At 34.8% G+C, this 25077-nt stretch overlaps 1 protein-coding gene across 8 annotated transcripts in view; it reads right to left on the reverse strand.

Annotated features, from left to right (window-relative positions):
- NBEA (neurobeachin) overlaps positions 1–25077 on the reverse strand; it is a 470888-nt gene that overhangs the window by 263084 nt on the left and 182727 nt on the right. For all 8 annotated transcript variants that reach the window (XM_015277560.4, XM_040704875.2, XM_025153000.3 and 5 more), the window contains 3 exons: positions 15516–15670; positions 11565–11691; positions 7920–8047 (listed from right to left, as the gene is read on the reverse strand). In XM_015277560.4, coding sequence (XP_015133046.2) covers positions 7920–8047; positions 11565–11691; positions 15516–15670 — 410 coding nt within the window. The remainder of the gene's footprint in view (positions 1–7919; positions 8048–11564; positions 11692–15515; positions 15671–25077) is intronic.

The following is a 25077-nucleotide window of genomic DNA, read 5'->3' on the forward strand; positions in this document are numbered from 1 at the left end:
ATGTTAAACATCTGCTCAGAACATACTTCTGTGCACAGGAACTTCAGAAATGCAAGAGTTAAATCTTCAAAATCAGATAAATGTTGTCCTCTTTACTTTCTGGTATTTATAATGAAATCTTCTTAAAGGCATGAAAAAAGGCTTCATTATGTGAAAGAAAAATGTTCTGTAACGGTGTGGAGGCATTTATAGTTTGAAGATTTCACTGTGGATAAATAACAGAGACTGTGCTGTGGCACTTTCTCTTCAGTTTCTCTGAAAGCAAAATCTGGGATCTGTCTTTTCACTAGTAACATATTCTGAAAAAGTGTGAAAGATGCAAAACTTTGAAACTTGGATTTTTTTACATTTACATGCTGGAGTGCATGTAAAGAAATGAGTAGATTTGAATACCCAATTAACCTTTCATTGTTTTATTGCTCCTACCATCCAGTCTTCTGGAAAACCAGTGCTATTTTCTGCCTCCATCATTACTGGAATTGGCAGTGTTCTTCAGCAGGAAACACCTTCAGTACCAAGGCAGTCAGAGAAAAAAAAACACAATATGGAGCCTTGCAGTAAGACGATAAGAACTAATCACAGAGGGAAAATTGATTGCAACCAGCGCATCAAATCTGAACAGCCAATAAGTAGAGGTTTCAAATTCGTATATTTTTCTGTTTATGAAGGGCTTACAAAATGTGTAGATTGGATTTCAGTCAACATTGATAGTTTTAATCATATCAGTTGAAAGATTTCAAGGGTTTTCCTATCTTGTTTAAAAGTTAGCATGAAAACAAAAAGCATAAATCATCCTCATCCTTAAACAACAATCAAATCTTTTAACACTATGAAGTCATTTAACATACAGTTAGTAATATCTCATGTTTTTAAACTTTCTGATGTCATCATTCCAATCTAGTTATCTAAACAAGGCTTATTAAAAGTTTTCAGATAGTAGTGTGATTTCAACATGATCTTTTTGCAAGTTTTTTCAGTGGAAGATAAAAAGAAACCCATGAGCAGAAACCCTACTTCCACAAATTGAGGAAAGTTGTCTTCCAGAGGACTGGGCCAGGCAATTGACAGGCTGAGTTGTGCTAAGTATGCAGCATGATTTCTTATCAGACAGAACAGAATGTACACTGAGACAATCAGGGAGCATGCAGAGAAAGGAGCAAAAGCTAGAAGGGGCAGAGGAGGAATGCGTTATAAACTCCTTATCCTTGGAAACTAGCTCAGAGTTCATGCCTCTGTACGAACCAAAGAATCCATAACATTCCTGATCCTGACTGACACACTGCAAATGACACTAGCCTGACCACTGCAAAACATCTTTCCCACATGAACATTTTTTTTAACTTTCACCTTGACTTCTATCAGGAATCCTCTGACGTCCAGTAGGATTGAGATCATATTGCTCTCTCTCCTAGCCTGCAGCTCAGCATTCAGTGATTGTGCTGTACTATCACTGGTTTTATTGATCCTTCCCTCTGCTATCCATAGCCTCATAGCAACACAAAATCTGCAGATAGACCAGACGAGCTTTGTTCCGTTTATTCACTACAAAATGATAGTATGCCCCCAATGCTAGTACATAGCCGATACAAGTTGATGAAGAAAAATTCATGTAACTTCTGCCACAGCCAAGACAGTACTGGGTATCATTTCTTTAACCAGACACCTATTTTTATGAAAATTGTAGTTATCTTTTAATCATCCTCTGATAAACGAGCTGAATAAAAGGCTGGTCCTTGCCACCCAGTGCACCCATATGAGACTCACATTCACCATTTTAAAGGATTTTTAAGGAACCATTTTAATGTATATATATGGCCATGCATTCATACACTGAAATGCAAGAACCAAACCTTAGCTGGCATGTCTCTTACAAGATGCTTGTCTGAATAGACAAGGTTCTTTATGCACAGAAAAGAAAAATCGTCTCACAGGCCACACTGAAATGAGCTTCAGAGCAATGATTAAAGAACTTCACTAAAAATAAAAATTATTCTTTTATATATATGTATACATATATGTCTATAAAGTCTGGAAAGAGATTTATTTCATAGTGATCTGAACAGTCACCTCAATGTCTCAAAGACATTATATATTCCCAACAGCAACTGGCCAACAGCAGAACAAGCAGAAAAGCACCTTTTCTTACAGATCTCAGCTGATATCTAGGTGACACTGTGGTATATCTGCTATGACCATATGAATAAATGCACAGATTGCAACACTAGAGCAAATGATAATGCAAACTTGATACCATAAAGTGCAGGGTATAGCCCAGAGGAAATGGGGATTCACAGGTTTCTAAGTGATACTGAAGCACCAAAGCCATTTGGCAAGGACATTATGTTTTTCCTCTTGAGAAGCTAGATTGAAGATTCATACTTAGAAAGAAAATTTAAACCTCTTATAAAGACTGTAGGTAATATTGTTCTCAATACTTGGTGGGAAGTCCTAATAAAGTTTTCCAATGTTATTTACTCTCATTATGCATTCAGTTAGTAGAAAGACGAAGATATCTTGCATTATCTAACTGCTTTTTCCACACATAGCATCACATTCTCTCTTCTCTTTAGTACCTTGGATAAAATCAGTTGCTCGTGTTGTAGCACATACAGTCTATCTATCTTCTATCCATCAGTCACTCTTGTGCCTTGCTCTTTATTTGCCCTGCTGCTGTATGTGCGTATCAGTCCTGAAGTACTGACTACAGAACCGGATGGTAGTAGGGTGTCTGAGGTTGTGCACAGAAACGAATCTACTCTTTCTAAGCATCCATGGATTGGACGTGTCTTTGTTCCCTGAGCACTGAGTTAAAAGTGCTCAGAAAATACTAACTGTTGTAACAATTCCTTCATTCTTTCTGTGTCTTCTTTCCTCATCTCCTATCTTCTATGTCTGTGTTCATTTGGCTATGCTGAATTTTTTTCTTGAGTTGCAATTATTCAAAAAAATGATTCAACATCTCTCTTCAGTAAAATGCCTTTTCTTCTAATTTTTATACTTTATCTAATCAGTTAGCTTTGACAGAAACAATTCAACACTGTAGTCAAGACTATTAATAAAAGTATCAAAGTAGGATAAAAAAGTGTCTCAGAGGAGTTTCAGCACTGTGAATAGCTTCAGTTTTTACATATGTGCAGTTAAATTTCAATTAAAGTAAATTTTAAGGACATAGCACTATGTTTATATTCACTGTCTCATTTGTTAATATTCATTCATTTATTATGTTCAGAACGTTTGTTACTTGCTGTTATGAACGGGAAGAATTACCAAAAGTCTTATTAGTTGAAAGAAAACATGGAGACACAAACAAAAATATTTTGTATGTGGCACGGTGAGAGTGCAGAATGAACAGGAGAGGAATTTTCTGCAAGTGCATGCACTCACTCTGCTTTACAGCATCTGTGCTTCTGATTACAACAATACAAAGGTGCTGAAAAGTTTCTAAGAGAAAGCCAAGGGCCAAGGGCCATTTTAAGTACCAAATAGTACTTTTTTTCTTTCTTTCTTTCTTTCTTTCTTTCTTTCTTTCTTTCTTTTTTTTTTTTTTTCCCAAGGAAAGTATATGTGTCTTCCTTCTCAGGAAAATTATTATTATGCTTTTCCTAATACAAAACTTGTATTGTTTGAGGTAAACAGAAACAAATTGTGCCTGCATTGGTAGATGCCACAGTGATGTTGCACTTGAGGTCTTTGTGAGCTTTTAAAATAGTGTCATTTAGCACTCAAGTTCTATCTGTGGTTTCCAAAGGAATGTTTTGGGCAATTTTTTGATTGTTTCAAGAAATCTCCTGTCAAATACCATACAAAGCTAGTCTATCACCACTTCTATTGAATATTTTCATAGGGCCATGTGGTGAGTTAATGAAGAGAAGCAGTTTCTACTCCTATAGGCAACAAAATGTTTTCTGTTTCATCTGATTTGAATTGTGTATGTATCAGAAACCTATTAAATGTACGCCAAAGAATTTGTAAGAGCTCTGTTGGAGAAGGCATATCTGGCTGACACTCTACCTAAGTAATCATAAAGGAAAATAAATAACATTGGTAAAGTTTATTTGGTATCTCAGCAAAGAGAAGGGAAAGGATCAGATGTGACTGTGTTTCAATTGAATTTATTGCAGTTTAAGACACTCAGTACAGCTGTACTGAAAATATTTTTACTCATCTGTGTTTGACAAGAAGAGGATATAACTTTTCTTTCAGATACAGATCATATTACACTTGCCCGTAACATTTTCACCTAAAAGCTAGAATGTTGTAATGCACTTTGCATGGAAGGTATTTGCAGACCATATGGAAACGAGAGTTAGTGAAAACATACCTGTGCAAGTGTCAAATGGAACTCCACAATGAGTACAGCTAAGCTTAAATATGTGACCTACACATATTGCATGTTTGTTTCCAATTAGATTCTATATGGACAATCTTAACCTTTGCAACTTCTGTTCTCTGAGGCATTAAAGAACCTGTTCTGTTGACGAACAACAGTAATAGTGGACTGTTTTTGGTATACTTTGTTTGAAGCTATTTGCAGTCAACTGCAAATCAGTCACTTTTAAACTATCATTGAGGACACTTTCCATGTATACAATACTCTGGAAAATTGATGAAATATTTGAAAAACTGTGAAGAGTGAGATGCTTTGAAAAAATAACTTGTTTGGGGAAAAGGGAAAAAATATTATTTCAGTAAGTAAATGGATGAAGAGTTTTACAAAAAAGATATGTTATGCAGTATCAGATAGGGTTCTTGAATGTGATAGGATTCCTCTGCTACCAATTTACATGAACAAACATGAATTGCTAATGATTTTGAATAAGAGTGTTCTTGGTATTTGGTCTAGAACTGACCAGATCATTGCAGCCAGATCACTTCAACTCCACTTGAAAGTTAAGAAGGCATTGCTAAGGTACTGAATATCATTTCCTTCAAGAAAAACTCTGCCAAAGTCGTCCCTGGGACAGAATGTTGATACAAGTTAAAGGAAAATGAGGTGTCATGATTTGAATTTAAGACATTTTGTTGGATGTTTGGGACAGACTGGCTGTCTGACAGACTAGGTGAAATAACTGTCCTGTATACATTTCTCCAAGTAGATATATTAACAAGATCTACCTGATAGCATCAGATACTCCGGAAAGTTTTCATAATTAACCTGCTATAGACGTATTAGAAATTCTTTTCTCTTCAAAATCGTACATCTTCATTTTGCCATCAAGGTTGTCTGAAAGTTTTCAGATTTAAGCAAAATTGGATAGAGAAAATTCTTTGCACCATATGCAGGTGTTGAAAGACAGCAAGAATAGGGAGATATTTTAGGCTTGAATAATGAAGAAGACACACCTTGTATAATGCAACAGATTTGTTTGTGGTGATCAATTTGAAAAAAAAGAACACCTTCAGACTTTATTAGTTCCTTCTTCATTGTTCTAAATACAACCTTTATACACAAAGCACAAATTAAACTATTTCATATAAAACTGTCAAGCTAAATACTACTTGTCAGTGAAAAAAAATCAAATTTAAATTATCCAAGCCCCACAGGAATTCTGTGTACTCACATATCTTGAATCACTCTACGAATAATCTCTGTTTTGCAGTCATTATACAGAGATCAGGTTTGAGGGGTAAGACCACCATTAGTTTTCAGTAAGCAATGACAGGAAATTTATCAAAGTAAATTAGGTAATGGACAAGGAGAGAATTTAGCATTTTTTTTCAAGTGGAATTTAACTAAGCAAGATCAGTTTAGTTGAGATCAAGGGTGCAATGAAGACAGCAAAGATGAGAAATACATAATGACTGTGAAAGCTGCTCTGTGAGCTCCCTGTTAAGAAGAAAATAAGTCCAACTACCTCAGAAGGAGAAAACAGATCCTCAGGTCCTGAAGCATGCAGTGTACAAATCTAACCTGTGTATGGATTAGTTCTTTAACGGTTGCTATTTCAACATCTTGGGGTGAAAGTACTGTTTTTTAGGAATTAGAAATGAGAACAACTCAAGAGAAAGGTAGATGTAACGTAAAGGAAAAGTTGTGGGAGGAACATAATTTTGGAACTCTATGTTAGGTTCATAACCAATGACTCATGAGAATGAATTGGATGCCTGAGTCATGGAAGACAGCATTTTGAAAGGCAGGCAAATGGAGAATAGGAAGAATGCTACAGCCAACAAAACTACGTCTCTGAAACAGGCAATGAGATAAACTCATTAAACCATGTAGTCATGGTGTTCCTGCAGCATCTAGCTTTTCAGTCATGTCATATGCAGGGAACTGTTGGAGCTCTGTTTAATTTTCAAGAACTTGTTAATCTATTAAAGGTCTGAGGTGAAACAAAGACAATTTTATCTATATTGTATAAAAACTAAATTGTAATTAAATGGTTGTCAAAAAGAAGAGGGTAAATCCGCTACAAATTTTCCAGTTAACTTTACTGAAATGAAAGATCTGATGAAATCCTTGAAACATTTTTACAGTCATCTCAATGTTCTCAATGAGTAGCTCATTAAAGGGAGAGCAGAAGCTTGCTCATAGCTATGAAATAAACAATACAAAACATCTGATGTTTCTGAGAATTATAAAGCTACCTTACCATTCCTTGTATTAAAAATCTAGCCAAAAAAAGGAAAAAGATATTTAAAAGATTTTAGTCCCAAAATGAAATATTTCTAACATTAAGAATAAAAGAGGGTCAATGTGAGGGATAACAAAGATCCTAAAAAGACTACACTCTAAAGTATCTAGAGAAAATGGATATATAGTAGCAGGAGTTTTGAAACTTGAACACAAACTGTATTGGGTTGTTTTTGTTTTTGTTTTGTTTTGTTTTTGCATAGATCTTCACACATTATAAGCTTTGTACTAATCACAGAATCACAGAATCACAGAATTGCCCAGGTTGGAAAAGACCTCAAAGATCATCAAGTCCAACCACAACCCAACCATATTACCTTAACTCTAACAACCCTCCACTAAATGATGTCACTGAGCACCACATCTAAACGTTTTCTAAACACATTCAGGGATGGTGACACAACCACCTCCCCGGGGAGCCTATTCCAGTGCTTAACAACCCTTTTTGTAAAGAAATTTTTCCTGATATCCAACTTAAGCTTCCCTTGGTGCAACTTGAGGCGATAATGACTTTTTCTTCTCAGAAAACAACAATACTGTGTGTAAGAATAATCCTGAAAGGAAAAAAAAATTAGTTGGCTGAATATGTGTTTCTGGTTGTATGATGTAAGAACAGTGCATGCCCATGTCAATTCACTATTCATTATGTCCCACATAAGCTTACCCTATTCACACTTAGCATAATTTCGGCATTGCTTACTGTCTTACTTACGAGGATTCATCATTTTCCCAAATTTTATAACTACTTAGCAGTCACATTAACATATTCAAGGATACTTTTCTTAATCAATCAATCCAATCAATCACTGGTATTTATTTCTCTAGGGACAACCCTTTACCAACTGACCCACCAGAGTCAACAGCGTCCCTACCAAATCCAGATTCATATATCAATAATGTTAGATCACATTCCCCAGTTTATCTTCTTCCATGTGAATTCAATACACTTTTTTATGGTATCACCAGTTTCTCAAAGTCAGGATGAAAAGCATGCAACTATTCTGAGAAGGAAAAAGCGTATTATGGAGAGATTTTTGCATTCCAGGATGACAGAATGTTATTCCCTGAGCAACTCAGCAACTCAGGAAAAAAAAAAAAAAAAAAAGGTGGAAACAAAAGCTGATATTTTAAATTACTTAAAAAAAAAAAGTTAAATGAGAGTAAGTGAAACCACAAGACATTAACAACCAATTCATTTACTTATCAAAAATCATTGAAAAGTAACATTTTTCATATCAATCTACTAATAGCTAAAAAAAATATAATCTTGTAACAGAAACAGTACCTTCAATCAACAGCTCTTGTCCATGACTGCCCAATAATGTTCGGGATAGAAAAGGGGCAAAATCAACAAAAATTTCTCGCAGGAGAGGGGCCACCTTTTCTAAGGCTCTCTCAAGCTTTGCCGTGATACTGTGGAAAAACAGAGACCATGATTTGAGGAAAGATTAAAAACTGGAATTTAAATGATGTCAAACCACACCTGTTTTTAAAAATTGCTCTTAGTTGCTTAGAGAAGAGGAAAACCATAATTTAACTAGATTTTATGGTGCTTAAATGGTTCAGTGTAAACAAAAAAGCCATTTCAGCCTCAAATCCTACAGCATTTACAGGATACTCCAAAACAAGAACAAATTTTATTCTCATTTTTAAACATTATTAGAAGAATCATTTATCATTTTATTGTGCCTCAATTAATGTTTAGCATTTAAGGTTGATCATTTAAACATGATAGGAATGTAAGATATTCAAGTATAACTACTGCATCTATCTCATCTTACTTTTTACATACATTTGAGAGCTTGAAAAATGTTTATTTGTGTAAAGCAATCGCAGATAGCTTGCTTTTTTCTTCAGGCTTTCACATAACAATATCTGGTATTTAAATTGTTGACCAGAAAATGCATGAGAAAGATCTAGCATAGGAGTCAAGGAAATCAACATTATTTTCTTCAACTTTGAGGCAATGTGATCAAAATTAAGCCAATTAGATTCCTTTTTTATGCCCTCTTCGCTTTAGAACCTTGACAAGGCATAACACTTGTGTCCTCTGAAACTGATGCCAAGATTAAAAACTTTCAGTGTTACTTCAGAGAAATAAATTATTACTCAAAAAACAAACAAGCAAACAAAAAATTACAGTACATATATATTCTGGTCTACCAATATATGAACGTATATATTTTTTTCAGACTGCTTGTGGCAGGGAGTATTTTCTTCACATTGGAATTACAATACTAAAATATTATTGGTGTTTAAAGGAACATTAATAGGAAGAAGTTGCATTTATTGATAGAAGATAAAAGAATGAACACTGACTTTTAAATTTTCAGTAGTATCTACCAGCTGTAAACAGTAAATAAATGTAGACCTTTTCATTTGGGTCATATAAAGATTCTTATATTTGAAAAAAAAGATGACATTATAAACATATTGGAAGATTTCCTTGAATAACTGAAAGTGATTGTATTCAGTTCCTATAGCTTATTTTCTTTCAACATGCTGCTTTCCCATTTCAAATTCAGATATTGATTTTCTAATATTCTAAAGGAGGTTTCCATATCACCAGTCTTTGTTTGATGATAGAGCTTCTCTTGACTACTTGAAAAACTGATGGATATCTTGGAGTTGTTCATTTGAAACATGAATCTATACTAAGATTTTGCTGCTAGAGATAAAACAACAGCAACAACAACAAAAACCTGCTAGATTAATCAAGACTTCCCTAAACAATAACTTTTCACTGTGAATTTACTTAACGGTTCTGGTTTTAGAGTTCGTTTAACTCTGACAACTTTATGTCCAATTGAAAAAACTTCCATTTAAGAATCCAGTGATGCAGAAGGTCTGGATGTCTTGTTAATCAGCACCCTGAATGATAATAAACACCTTGCTATTAAATGGATTGCTGATGGTTTTAGTATATTACGGATCTATTGGGATAGTATTCTGTGAAAGCGTGAGATCAAAGTTTAGCACTCTTCAAAAATACATATCAAATGTCAGAATTTAATATTTAAATGGATTTTTTAAAAAAAGAAAAAAGTCTTGTTTGCCTTGATATAAATCCCTGGTGCATTTACATGTTGAAAACTGACTGGAGTTCTGGTCCTCTGATTTCAAAAATAACAAAAAGAATTAAGAAAAAAACATAAAGAGAGACTCAAAAATGACTCAGGAAAGCAGGTGGCCCATCTACTGAATTTTTGGTTCACACACAGACACAAAGAGCAGCGAAAGAGGACAGACAGCCTGATCTGATACTACAGCTGCTTCTCATGTCTATTATACCTTATAATACACCCTGCAATCACTTGGAAATTCTCTTTGGGGATTTCATGACTGAATTAAGAGTTTTAAAGGATATTCTGTAAACAATTAACAAGCTTTTCTTCACTCCACTTGCAGATATTTTTAAATGCAAAGAAAATTTTAATACCTTCCAAATTCAAGATTCTTTATTTTGCAAGTTAAAGGCAACACATGTCAGAAAATAAATTATATATGACACCTATTTACACAAAAGTAATAAATTGGGACAGGGAAGACTGAAAGAGCACAGCAGTAGTATCAGATTAGAAGAAACACTTTTTAAACTTTGAGCAAAAAAAAACCCAAAAAACAAATAAAATTGTGAAGAGTTCTTATAGGCTAGTGCTGGAGTTATCACAAAAAAAGGAACAGAGGAGATTAACTTTTAGAGAGAGAATGCAATTTGTTTCGTACAGCCATGAAAACAGGTTTAAAAAAGCCTACCAAGAATACCAAGAACAATTTTTACTAAGCCTAACGTAATACACAGTACAAATTGCAGGGAACCCAAACAGCTCTTTCAAAATAGTTCTTTGTTAAATCTAAATAAAAATCTAGACTCCGAAGACCAGTGATTTATTTCAAGGGAAATGATAAAATTCCAACAAAAAACTTCACTTCATATACAAATTTCTTGAAATGCAAAGCGTATAACCCAATAGACAAGGAATTCTGGAAATTATTAAATTTGCTACTGTAAAAACTAACATTGCTATTTGAACTATTTAAATTGGTAGGATTTTACGCTCAACAGTACCATGCTATTAGATGTTATATAGGTTTACTTTCCTCTTCTAAATGTAGCAAGTTTATGAGTGGGAAATTACAGGAGAATCAATTTGCTCTTTGTCAACCAGCGCATCATTGACCTCTTTGGTTATTAAGCCTAACTTCTGTGTGCCTGTTTATGAATGTGCATAAGAAAGGAAGAAATCCAGGGAAGCACAAACTCTCACAGTTATCATCCGGACCTTGCAGTAAGCATGGATATGTTACTTTGTAATGGAAGAAGAAAACACTTCTTTCAGTTTTATGAACTTAAACTCAAATTGTTTTAAAATTGTATTGCAGAATAAGCTAGTATACAAAAACAAGCAATAGGAATTTTGGAGGGTAATTTTGAAGGAGTATTAGCTATTCCATGGCATGTGCTTCTTGCTATACCAACTCAGATCTAGCATGCCTTTTAGTTAGCTGCATGAATGCATGTCCGGTGTCACCCTCTCCAACCTAAATAGGGCTTTTGTTTGCTCAGAAGAGGTTTTTTCTCCACTTCCCAGTTCCCTATTGCCAAGCTGTGCTTGCATTCTGATTTTTGCTTTCACTGATAGCAAAGAGCTGGTCAACTAAAAAATAACTTTCAACAAAGTTTCAGTGTCTGGCATAGTTCAAAGAAGTTAGAATTTTCAATGAAGTATTATTATGGTGTTATTATAGTCTGTACATTCCTAGTATCACATAAGTTTGTAAATATACATTGAAGTATACAAATAACTACAGCAGGGCATACAAAAGAAGCTGAAATACATTTTTATGTATTTCTATTTTTTTTAAATACTGTTTCGTATGTATGAGGTTGTTGTAGGAGGAGAAATAGTAAAAGTTAGAGCTTGTGTACCTCATGTTTTCAGCTGAATCCTCTGGCATTGGAGCAACAGTTTGGACAGCTGGGAGATTTTTGCTGGTAGCACCATTCACAAAGCTGGATGACGAAGAGGAAGAAGAAGATCCTGAGTCTACTGCACCTGTCCCCCAAAAAATACAGGTCTTAATTCAGTCTGAAAAAATATAGCTTTTAGAAACTTTCAATATAGTTCTTATCTTATTAATCTACTTTTAATTAAGGAAATCACATTACTTACTCTAAAACAATTAAAAACATTCAATGTGAATATAATATAAATTAATACCTTATTTTGCTGATATAGTTATAATAAACTTAAATCACTACTGAAAGTCAGGCAAAATAAATCCTTACCTCATTTTCATTATTCCCAAATTATATTCCAAAGATGAAAATATTTTTACATCATCATGTAAAGCAAGATCTTTCTAAAATAGAGGCATATTTAAGATGAGCTTGAGTGGAGAATGGAAGCTTAACTATTATATTTTTTTCTATATATACATACTTCTTGGCTGCCCAGTTGCAACTATAGGCAGAAAATAAAATATAAATTTAAAAAAATAACAGAGAAAATAGAAAACACACATTCCTTCAGCAAGTAATGGTGGAAACCAGTGTTTAAAAGAATAATAATACTATAATAAGATTCTAATTTTTACTTTTTCAGTTTCTTTCCTCAAGTCAAGGAGAATTTTTAGACCTTAAAAGCAGGGAGGGCAGTGAGGGTATCATTTCAATGGGTTGTGAACAGCTGCCCAGAAAAAAATATGCAGACAGAGTGTACATTTATACTTTATGTGATCTGGGTCAGAGCTAAGGGCTAAACTTAGACTCTAAATGCCAATCTATCATGTTTGCTGAAACGGCACTGTGAGTTCAGACTCTCTGAAGCAAAACAGAAAAGGCATACAGTGGCCACGAGTGGTAGCAAGAGAATCCTGATACATGCTGTCAGTGTTCTGCTGCACAGTCGCCGTGTAATACATCATGGTAACATAGGTATCAACAACAGTGGTGTAGTTGGAGGGATGGCTGTGCTACCAGAGTTGAGGGTGACAAGCAATGAAGATTTAGCCAGGTTAGCAATGAGAGGTGGAAGAACCCAAAAACTGAAGTTTAGGGATAAACTGCATTGTTCCAACACTTTTTTTAATGATAACTGGTAACCCCTTGTTGCTAGTCAGTGTTAGTAATTGTCATACAGGCATAAATATCTGCATATACATATTTTGTTCAATTTCTTACAAATAACAAATAACGAAAGCCTTTACAGTTTCTTAACTACTTAAACAGCCATCTGACAATGAAGTCAAGGTCAAATGCTGGTAATGGTGAAAAATTTTCAGATAGGAGGGACAAATATACATATTTTTGCCTTTAAATATTTTTTGTCAAAAAAGAACTTGGATAAAGATTTGACCTTTGTCTGGCCAACTAAAACCAGTTACATTCGAAACAATATCAAAATGAACTAGGCTTTGTTATGCTGCTAAAGTAATGATAGGTTCTTCTCCTTCCTAAGTTTTCTTCAATATGACTTTTGTCTAAAAAGAGTAGTTGCTAAGTTTTAACCAGCGATGTCCCCAGCAGAGAAGGCCAAACAGACTAAGGAGTACATGTTTAACACAGAGTTGAAAATCAGGGCAGGAATTACAGATGTCAATTCTATAACAGCAGAAACAGATTCTTAAAGAAGTGAAGGAAGCAAATCTCTCAACAGAAACACTCAATGCATTGAAAGGGCATCAGTAACACGCATCTCATTTCATCATGACAGTGACATCGACTATGACAGTGATGACATATAGAACATAAACATGGATTCCAATCCAAGAATAACTTAAAACAAACAAACAAAGAAACAAAAACCCCACACCTTCTTCAGAAGTCCAGCAAAGAACAGATCTCAAATATAAAATTACATTGGCACGGTATCTGTGACATACTGTAAAATCAGCTGTAAATAGGTTTGGGGGGACACCTAGTGTTTCTAAAAAAATTGTATAACGTTTCTTTTTCATCATAGTAAAAATCTCTGATGTTTAATGAAATTCTCTTTACTACTCTAAAATCATTAATTATATAGATAATTTCTCAGAGTCTACATGTATATAAACCAGAAAACATCTGGATAATTGACATCTACATCTCAAAAACTGACATATAAGATAATTGTTTTAACTTAGTTAAAAATCGTGAAATGAGCATTTTAATTTAATACTTACACATTTTCTATGTTATGATAAGTTTTACTGCCATTAATGCATTTAGCATTTCTAAACTGTTGATAATAAATTCAAACCTTTAAATATATGTTTGAAAGGAAATACATTTAAAACTATTTCTTAAAAGAATTAATCAATGTTTCATTTGGGGGAATTCAGGCACAAAAGACTTTACCAAATAAGATCACAAGAAGTTCAACACGCATATAGTTCTGACTAATTAGATCTGATACTTGCTGGAGTCCCATCTAATCAATACTTTCCCATAAATCAAGCTAATCCACAGACTGGGAGACAAAAACAGTTGCACTAAAATAAAAGAAAACAAAAACCTACCAGGAAAAAAAAGTGATAAGATCTATTACAAATAATCAAAACAAAACAAGAAAAAAAAAAACCTTTCAACCACAGTGAACCATGGTATCTGCAAGACTGTCCTCTACTAGATGTGGAATCAGGGATGTGACTCATTTTTAAATGCTATTACTTACAAAGAAGAGCTACTACATTCCAGCCAAAACACTCCAGATCTTTAATCAGTGAGGAGACTGAAAAGCTCACACTACTCAATACAATTTGGAAAACAAGATTTTCATTGTAGAATTTTTTTTGCATGATACAAGAGGACCTAAAAGGAAATCCATTGAAGATTAACAGAAGTGGCTACACAAAATGAAAGCATTTATAGAAATGATAACAATATTCAGAGCCTCTATTACTCCCATCTGATTTAGGATTATTAGATTTTTAGATTTTTTTTTTTTTTTATCCTTAAAAAAATAGAAAGTTCTATTACCAGGTATTAAAGGTAATCTGCAAAAGGAAAGAAAAAAAATGAATGTCTTCATATTATTCCATGAAGTAGAAAGATGCCAAAAGCTTTTCCCTCATTTTCTGCAACCCCAGGGAGATTTTCATTTTCTCAACCTCTGACAGCAGTTGTGATATTCTTGAAGAGAGCTCTTCTCTCAAGTGCTTTTGCTTAGTTTAGAAAGAAAACATAGCAAAGCCAGACATTTCAAAGGAGTTTAAGTAAACATCAGTTGCTCTCACAGTAAGGACTCATTTACGATAGGAAATCACAGCCTCCATGGTCAACAGGCTCTTTCATGAAAGACAATTCTACTATTACTATTTTAAATAATTAAGCAGTTCTGTACTCCTGTGGATCACAATAAACTATTACCGAGAAAACACAGCTGGTAGGTTCTTACTGAAAAACCTTCCAAAAGCCATAGAATAATTTTTATTGACAAATAATTGGAAAAAAGAAGAAACAACAGCAACCACAACAACAACAACAATAACAAAAAAAAAAAACGGAGCTCTGCTATGTATGGTATATGCCTATCTAGGAGTCTCTAATTTCTTTGGTGCATTACAAGTTATTGGTATATATCATACAAACATCCTCTACTGCAGAGCACTGGAAAAGCTAAATTCACTTGAATTCTCAACTTATTCAAAGGCTGTGCAAGTCCAATGTGCGGTATCAAAGATAGTGAAAATAAACCAAGAGAAAACTCTGTAACTAAGAAAGGACAAGATCTAATCTTCCTTTTTTTTTTTTTTTTTCTTTTTCTTTTTAATTTTGTTTTTATTTGAAAAGTACAAAAACAGTAACAGAAAAGATGGCTGAAAAAAAAATCACTAAAAACAACAAAACCAAAGAACAGACAGGAAAAATGAGGGTCACAAAAATATTTAAGGACAATACCTGTTGTATTAATCATACTTTTTGGTGTAGCTCCTGTTGCAGCAAAGATATTAGGTGTACTACCCGGTGGCAGTCCGCTCCCCGCTGTGGCGGCTCCAACTGTGGTCACAGCCAGGCTGCCTGGTGGGGGCTTCTTCACTGGCACGACCACACTCCTGCAGGAACAGGAACAGCAGATTATGAAAACTCTACAGCAGAATTAGCAAGGACTTTTGTTTATTATGGGATTATACTCCGTTATAATGCTCTTGATAAGAACATCCAATAATGGCAATTTCCTTAATCTTTCTGGATAGATGAAGACTATGTTAACTGACTGTTGTCTGCAGTTTCAGGTGATGCTGAGAAACTCAATTTCTCTTTCAATGCCTCCAAAATGGAAACATCAACATTCACTGAAAAGCTATTGACAACACTATGAGCCCTGGCATTCTAGATTTGCAAAGATGTCAAAAAACTATGCCATTGTACTGCTAGAAAACATTTAATCTCAGAATATGGATATTATGCTCCTTTAAGAATAATATTTAAAAAGCAGCCTTGAGAATTTGTAAGCGTTTTAGAACAGGACATGCCTTCCACACAAAAAAGGAAGATATGTATCTTGTAATATACACGCACATATACAGATGACTTATTGCACTCAAACAAAAATATGTACATATGCTCATCTAATCTTAAAGCACTCTTTTCTTTCAAATCTCAAAACCAAAAGATTTGTTGCACACATTAAAAGGGAAGAAGGAGGAAAAGATTACAGGGACATTTACTTAATACTTTTTCAGCACAGGACTGCATAGTGCAGACAGGTACGTTTACATTTTTCCATTTAATACGTCAATGTCTTTACAGAAAGCACGTGCTCCAAAAAAAAGTATATTTCAGTAGAAAACATGAAAAAAAAAAATGATTTTTAGTCATCATACATATTTTGTATTTAAGCAGATACATTTTTCTTTAAAGATAAGAACAGTTATTGCAATCAAAGTAGGAAGAAAACACAACTATTTTAGGGTAATCAGGCCCAATTTTGCTGCAGAAGTTCCTTTGGTAGTTATTTTGGTACACTTTCACTTAAATATGATAGCACACAATTGATCAAAAGCTGCAGAACATACTTTCTTTTATTTATTTTTATTGTAATGTAGTTTGTTTATACACATCTCAAGCCTCGGTCTTGCTGGATTTTAATTTAAAGCCTAGTGATGCAAATTGTACTAGTGATGCCATTGAGAAAGTTGTGCAACTGTTATTTTTTTATGATCTTTTGATGACAGTGTACAAAGTGCTCATAAGCAATATTTTTTCTTTACTCTCTTCAGAGGGGATCACAGCACCAGCTAACATCTCTGTATTCTGCACAACAGTTTTAACACTACCCTGAAGCAAGTACTTCAGAAAGGTAATTCTAGGCATATGGATGGTTTTCTGTCTCCTTCCATCTGCATTAGGAGAAGATGAGTTTGCAGAATTCAATAGCTATTAAGATAAGTGATCCTAAAATAATTCCTTTCCGATGTTGTTAATGATCTCCTACAATCCTTGCTGATACAGTGTGTTTATAGCGCAGCTGCAGGTGCATAAAACTGAGCCTACAGTGGTAGACTAATCTGCTATGTAACAATATGAAATTTCCTAAGATTAGCTCCTGTCCATGCAAAAAGATCTCCAGTTCAATTAATACTTCAAACAAAGACTCAGTTTCTGGAATACTTGAATACTTGAGTTCAGGAATACCAAGTAGGTACTGACAAGAGCAGAGTCCCTGCAGCATCACAGAAACACAGAACATCTTGTGCATCAGAAGCAAGAGTATAATCTGATTGCACTAATCTCAAAAGGAAACTAAAACCATTCATTACCTACAGCATCCCTGTACAGAACTGCAATAAGGAATTTAAGAATAGTGCCAATGAAGTACAAATTTGAATATCCCACAGGTGATAGAGCATAGGCACAGGGTGTGGCATCTCATCCTTGGGGATCTTCCAGATCTGCCTGGACACGGTGCTGTGCACCCTGCTCTGGTTGTCCCTGCAGGAGCAAGGGATGGCCAAGGTTACCTCCAGCGGTGCCCTCTCACCTCAACCATTCTACTATATCTGGTGTTGAGGCACAAGAAGGAAACACACAGCAAACTCGGACTGGCCTATGTTAATGGTTCATACATTAAGCAGCCCAAGAACGTGTGTAGCAAAGTACACCCCATAGAGGTGGAAAAGAACAGAAATGCTGTTGACAGCTCCATAAGGATAAGAAAAAAAAAATCAAAAAAATTTCTAAGAAAATTAAATGTTTTTTTTTTAAAAAGAAACCAGGAGATGTGAGAAAGAAGCAGGTGTCCACATTATACGTGTCATTTCAGCAGATACTGGACCTACATGTGGATGCAAGCATGAGGTATTTGACTGCTTCACAGACTTCTTAGACACATGTGCACTCTAGTGCTTGCAAATGTGAGACAAGAGTGTGAGATCCTTTCCCTTTCCTTTCCTTTCCTTTCCTTTCCTTTCCTTTCCTTTCCTTTCCTTTCCTTTCCTTTCCTTTCCTTTCCTTTCCTTTCCTTTCCTTTCCTTTCCTTTCCTTTCCTTTCCTTTCCTTTCCTTTCCTTTCCTTTCCTTTCCTTTCCTTTCCTTTCCTTTCCTTTCCTTTCCTTTCCTTTCCTTTCCTTTCCTTTCCTTTCCTTTCCTTTCCTTTCCTTTCCTTTCCTTTCCTTTCCTTTCCTTTCCTTTCCTTTCCTTCTTCCTATTCTATTTATTTTAAGTAAAATATTTTTCTCATCCTATAAGGTCTCCTATTTGAATCCATTAAATTGCTGATACAGTGTTAAAGAACTATTTCCAATTTCTTTACTAACTTTCCAAAAAATATGAAGCCAAATTCAAAGTCTCTCTCCTTAGCTTCACAGAGTTCATTGGTCTTTCACAGCATCAAAGAGATCACCTACATTGCAAAGCAAGGACTGCGTATATCAACTTCAATCCTCAGACACAACAGACCAGCCTCCAGGTAAAGTTTAGGAGACTATTTTATTAAGAGTGTAAATTAAGACTGAAAATCAGCTCCCTTTGCAAAAAAGGGAGCGTCCTCCCCATGTTCCACAAGTATTGATGTTCTACATGTGGTTTATGTTCTTTTATGGTATGAATCAGGACATGAAGACAGGTCAGGTGTTATTAAATTTAAAATTATGAAGAAACATTGAGAGAAACATCTCTGCCATAAGAGTATGTAATATCAGTGAGACACGATCAACCTAGCTGAAAGAAAATGCATTTTTCTGACATGTCATACATGGTAATCTTGTCAAAATGTCTCATTCCTACTAATAAAACAAGACAAAGCAAGTGAATATACAGAATGACATGCAGATGAAGGAGACTAAGTAGACATATGAACAACACAGTAGAATGAACACACACAAAAAAAAAAGTGCAAAACAAGCTAAGTAGCAACAGAGCAAGAAAAGTGAAATAGAACGACTGACTGCTTTCAAGTTCAAAACAAAACAACATTCTTTTAGCCAATCAAACCACTCCAATAGGCTATAGGGTGAAAGCAGAAGGCAAATCAAACCAAAGCAACTTCATGAAAGATGCATAGTTATTTACCTGAAGATAATATGAATGGAAGAAAGAAATTTATGTGATAGATGCCTTATATGCAACTCTGACATTCAGATATTTCTCTCATGAAGAAACAGAAATCTACAGACTAGAAGAAAATATCATATGTAATTCTGACATTTCTTTTTAGACTATGTTTTACACAGTGTATTTCAGACTTCATTCTAAAATTGTTCATTTTCTGCAGCACGTAATTCCAGTCCCAAATGTTCATCAATGAATTAGTCAGCAAAGGCTTAGTAGCAATTGACTGCAGCAACTAATTTTCTTTCTCAGTTCATCAGGTAGTTTGCAATTCTAAAAAGAAATGTGCCTACTAATGAATATTCTGTTGCTCTGAGTGTCTTTTTCAAATTCTAAATCTAGGTCTGAAGTAATCGTAATTCACATCATGTTTAACATGAGTGCTGGTTCAACCTTCACATCACTCTAGCAGTGCATTAAACAACCCCAGCAAATGGGTATAGGATTTGTCTGCGGTTTACAAATTTACATGAAATGTTTGGATAGAAAATTACACCATTAATGTGTTGAACTGAAAAAAAAAAAAAAGAGAGAAAAAATAAAAGAAAGAAAAAAAGAAAGAAAAAAGGAAATTGAAATAAAATGTTCTCAAGTAACTTTTCCTTAAAATTTTAGCTACTCAGTGCTGGTGACAGACAAATCTGTTTGTACAGCAGTATATTTTCTCTCTCTCATTCTGATCCACATTTTGAATCTCTTCTCCATTTTAAAATCCAAAGGCCCTCCATCTTAATCACTGGTCAATCTACAGGTCAGAAGTAAGCCTCCAGTACTGGATGTCTTGTACTATCTAGCTGAGCAGCAGCAACTAAACTAGAATTGCTGTACACTCTTCTGGGATACATGAAACCTCTTAAGGCTGAATTAATATTCTTGCCCCTACTCTCCTTCCCCCACAGCAGAAAGCAGGAAGATTTCTCTCAAGCTAAGAGAGTTTGGGTTTTTCAGATTGGAGAACAGAAGATTCCAGGGAGACCTTATTGTGGCCTTTCAGTAGCTACAGGGGTCCTACAAGAACGACGGGGAAAGATTCTTTGTCAGGGAGGGTAGTGACTGGACAAGGGATAACGTTTTTAAACAGAAAGAAGGTAGATTTAGATTAGACGTTAAGAAGATTCTTTACTCAGAGGCTGGTGAGGCACCAGCACAGCTGCCCAGAGAGGCTGTGGGTGCCCCATCCCTAGAGGTGTTCAAGGCCAGGTTGGATGGGGCCCTGGGCAGCCTGAGCTGCATTCGCCATGCCTGTTTTCAGCGTCAGACTGTGGTTCGGATCTGTAATGTTTGCTGGCATGTATTAATACCATTTTGAATCCTGCTTTAGACAACCTTCTATTAGGCTGATTGCATTAAGATAGATTATTCTGAAATTGAGAAGGAAAGATGTAACTCAGAGTCAGCAGTCATGGAGAAGTAAAACCGGACAAGGAAATGTGAGGTATACTGAAGATATGCAAGAATCACAGAACTGTATAATCTTCGAGGCTTGTGCAAATGAAGTCTTAGTGCTGAATGTCCAGTTAATTCCTAAATAAAGGAAGGGAATCATCCCAGGATTGGTTTGGAACAAGGAAATGAAGGCCTATGATTTTTTATTCTAAGATCAAGCAGGAGTTTCAGTGTTCACCTCCAGTGAGATTCACAGTCCCTTGTACCTCCCTTGCATTTAGGATAAATTAACTGAAGCATCTAAAATAAGATAAAATGTCGACAAGAAACAAGAAAAAATTGTAAGAGATAAAAAGCTATCAAGAAAGATGAGCGGTCATGGCTGAACAGATAAACTGGAAATACTGCTAATGTAATAAAATTGAAGAACCTGTCTAGAGTGTAAAGTAAAATGTCATATATTAAATGCCAGGAAAATCACTGAATAAAGGAAAAACTGATAGCAAACATTATGAGATGTCCGGGACTAAGGAAAGTACCTATTCATGTATTCATGATGTAAAAAAAATTCAAAAAATCAAGCACTAAAAAGCATCATTCTCTAACAGTCAATACAAATTTAACATCAATTTTATGCAAGCCTATGCAGGTAAAAAAACCATACAGAAATCCAGTATAATTTTCAGCTGCATATCTACTGAATCCTATGATAGAGTAAAAAAATGCTAGCTTCTCCAGATAAAGCATATATAAATTTCAGATAAGTTATAGCTACAGATTCATGTACTGAATATGAAAAGATGCACATCACACAGGTTATAAGATGGATTTTTAAAGAGCTACTTGTGCACAGATTTCTAAATGACAACAAAAGGAACATGGTAACAGCTTGATGAAAAACAATCAAGGATTAATATACCAAATTTTGGTTAACTAATAAGTACAGGATGAAGTTGTTCTAAATGAATAGCTGGGATGGAGTAGCCCTCCCACATTTCCTCCATTTTATTTAGAAAATCAGAGGCTAGGACACTGTCCAGGAATACAGACGATGCAACTTCAGCTCCCTTCTCTGTCTAACAGGATCTGAAACCATAATTCCCATTCTTTTGAATGTATTTTAACTGTTACTTTAGGAAACATACAGTAAAGAGCTCTCAAGTCTTTACTATAAAAAGTAATCTTTTCTCCTCCTTCTCCTACTTTTCTCACAGTAGTTGTCTTTTTCCAATTCTGTTGATCAGTAAAATTTATATATATGCATATATTCTACCAAAACACAGAGACTCTGAGTAATACTTCCAAATATAGTCTAAATATAATAAACATAGTTATCAATTTAAGTATAATTTTAGAATACCTTCTTTCTTCATGCTATCTGACAGAACATGTATTCTCACTGAGTATCACAAAATGTCCACCTTCTCTATCATATAAATACCTTTAAGCCCAGGGACTTTCTATGGAAAACCAAAAACCAACTATAAGCAAAAAACAAGTTTAAAATACTTCAAAAGCGGATCCTTCAAAATATTTCAAGATGTGCTTTTAAAGAATTTACTGAGCATCTAAACTGTAAAACTCCATAATATTCCAATTTAAAAAGTGATGATGTTGTGGTTAAAAGTGAACAAGGTATTTAATAGGTAGAAAAATAACTGTTCTCACTTCCAGGAACTCAATGTTTTCAGCTTATACAAGAATGCTTCCTATTGGAATAATTCTGCTAACACTGAAAATATATATAAATATCAGTTTGAAAGAATAATAAACAATAGGTACAACCAAGGGCATTCTTATTTTCAAAAACAGCTTTGTTCTAACAGCTCTCTACTAGAAAAAAGTAGAATGGAAAAAAAAATGTAAACTTTAGAATGCAGTCCTGGGTAGAATTAGAAATAAATTCACAAATGTTTGAATTTTCCATTCAAATTAACTAAAACCCAAGAAAATCCCCAAACCCTAAAATCAACAACAGATACTGATTTTTGTCAAATGGAAGATGAGAATGCACAAAGGAATTACTGGTGAGTTATGCCCCATTAGTTGCAAATCTAGGTGAAATAACTCTTTTGTGTTTGCTTCTGAAAATGTCATCCTGGATGCCGTTTTCAAGGAATTCAGTTTGACGTTAAAAGACATGTCATAACTTTGAGAATCCGGGCTCACATGCCCCAGAAATCTGTTTATATAGCTCATAATGTAATTACAGCTACCTTAAGACAGATGAGGCAGAAGGCAGCAATATATTGAAAACTAATTGAAAAATGCAGTTGTCCAGAAGCACTTGTGGGGAAGAGGTCTCTGAAAAGCTGCTCAGAGCTCCAGAGTTTGAAGTGAAATTTTTGATGTTGTCACTCTCAATCTATTGAATCACTGACAGACAATCAAACCCGTCTGGCTGGCTGGCAGCTCATTTTGCTGGCAGGTGGCAAACAATTAGACACACCAATTTGTGCCTCCTGATGACATTAAAGCATGAAACTAAGTTGTATGCAAGGCCTAGTGATTTGTGTGAAAGCATTTCAAAAATAATACTCTTTGCCGTGGCAACTCATTTCAGACTGCCACCTCCCATTATGGCTTTGAGCAGTGAAGACGACAGACTTGAGTTACGTTCGGGGCAAGGCCGCTTCTGTTCAATCCGTCATCAGCGCCCCCTGAGACCTCAATCCCCTCCTTTCATCAATATCACCTCATCATTTACATTCGATAGTGCTTGAACGGCTGCATATATTAACTGCACAGAAGTCCTGCTCGATAAAACATGTTGGACACATTTTCGGCTTTTATATTTCATTTATAACTGCTCAAATTCTAAGAATGCACTGCAGCGTGTTAGACAATGACTTCTGTAAACATACTAGCAGAGTGCAACTGCAAGAACGTGCAGACCAAAATGCATCATATTAAATGATAAAATAGAATTCTTAACTTGAATGCTATTTATTGGAGTTCGCTTAATGTGTTATTTACCTACATATAAAATGAGCAATTATAGCTAAAGAAAGCCTTTAAAAGAACAAAGATGTTCTTCATTTTCTAGTAATTATTTATTACTGCAACTCTCTTTTAAGACACGTAGCCATCCAAATGCAAACATAAAATGAATAATAATAATAAATATCACTAGGAATATCTTTTGATTAAAGTGAAAAATACATTCTGCCATCTTGATTTGCTGATAAATACAGAATGACCGCATGTACTTTATAAAAGCCAACAAAAAAGCTGAACTGAAACAAATAAATATACAAACAAACAAAAAAAAATAAACAAAACAATATACTCTATTGCTCACGATTCTCCCCAGAGAGGATAAACATGACCAGTGGCCACAAGGTTCAGTGAAGTACCAAAAGCTGCATAAACTACTGCAACAGAACCTACAAAAGCATGGTCCAAAGGCATAGCGTTAGCTTCTAAAAAATATGCAGTGTGTATTATTTTGATTACTAGTTTATACCGGTAAACACAAGTCTATTTACATGAAAATGCACTGACAAGCAACTAACTTGTAACTTTTTTCATTTTTTTTTTCAGTGCTGATTAGAATAGTAGAGGCCACAGAAAATATTCATGAATCGTCACAAGCTAAAAGTCGTAACGGTTTCTCAGGTCATATTTTAATTAAATCTAAGCAATATCATTAAATACATTACTATTGAACAACCTTTGTTTCATGCTCCCACTTGAAAATTTCAGGGTTGGGATCTCAATCTGCTTCTCCTTTGCCACTTTATAAAGAAAAGCAAAAAAAATCACCTATCATTTACCTCTAGAGATTACCACAAAATTCATGTATTTACTTTGAAACCATGAGCAAAGCAGAGAGATAACAATGCACAAACTATGGTCAGCATTCAGGGATATAGCCATGAGGTGCAAACAGCAAGTTAATATCTTGTAGGCTAAGAACACTAGTGTTTTTATGAAGATGCCAGCAGTTCAGTAATATCCCTTTAATTGTGAAGGTAAGAATATAAGTCTTCTTGAGCCTGTGGGACTTTCCCTAACCCACCACTGTTTCCTTCACAGTTGTGGGTTATAATAAAATGTATGCTCTACCTCACTCAACAAAATCAGATAGCAACGTGTTCTATTAAAGAGAAAAAAAAATGTCCTAACAAAGTCAATACAACGGATCTTCTTTTTTTCTCAGCTTTAACTTTTTCTTCTTCTTCTTCTTTTTTTTTTTTTTTTCTGAAGAAATAAATAGTACCAAAGGCTGATGTGGCACAACATACACTACTACCAAGACACAAATAAAGCTGTATGCCTTGTACAGGCAACAACGGAATCACAACTTGGTCAGCAGGGTAAGAGGACAGATAAGAACAATCAAACAAAGCAAGCAGCGAAACAAACCCCAAAGCTTCTAAGTCCCAAGTGAAGCTATTAAGTATGAAATGTCTGTCAAAATGTGTAAACTCTAGACATACAGCATGTCTCAAACAATTCCATAATTCTACGGAACTATTTTTGAACATCTGTAATGATGCTCACAATATGTAAGCAGCCACCTT

This window comes from Gallus gallus, chromosome 1 (assembly GCF_016699485.2).
Source record: "Gallus gallus isolate bGalGal1 chromosome 1, bGalGal1.mat.broiler.GRCg7b, whole genome shotgun sequence".
Lineage (NCBI taxonomy): Eukaryota > Metazoa > Chordata > Aves > Galliformes > Phasianidae > Gallus > Gallus gallus.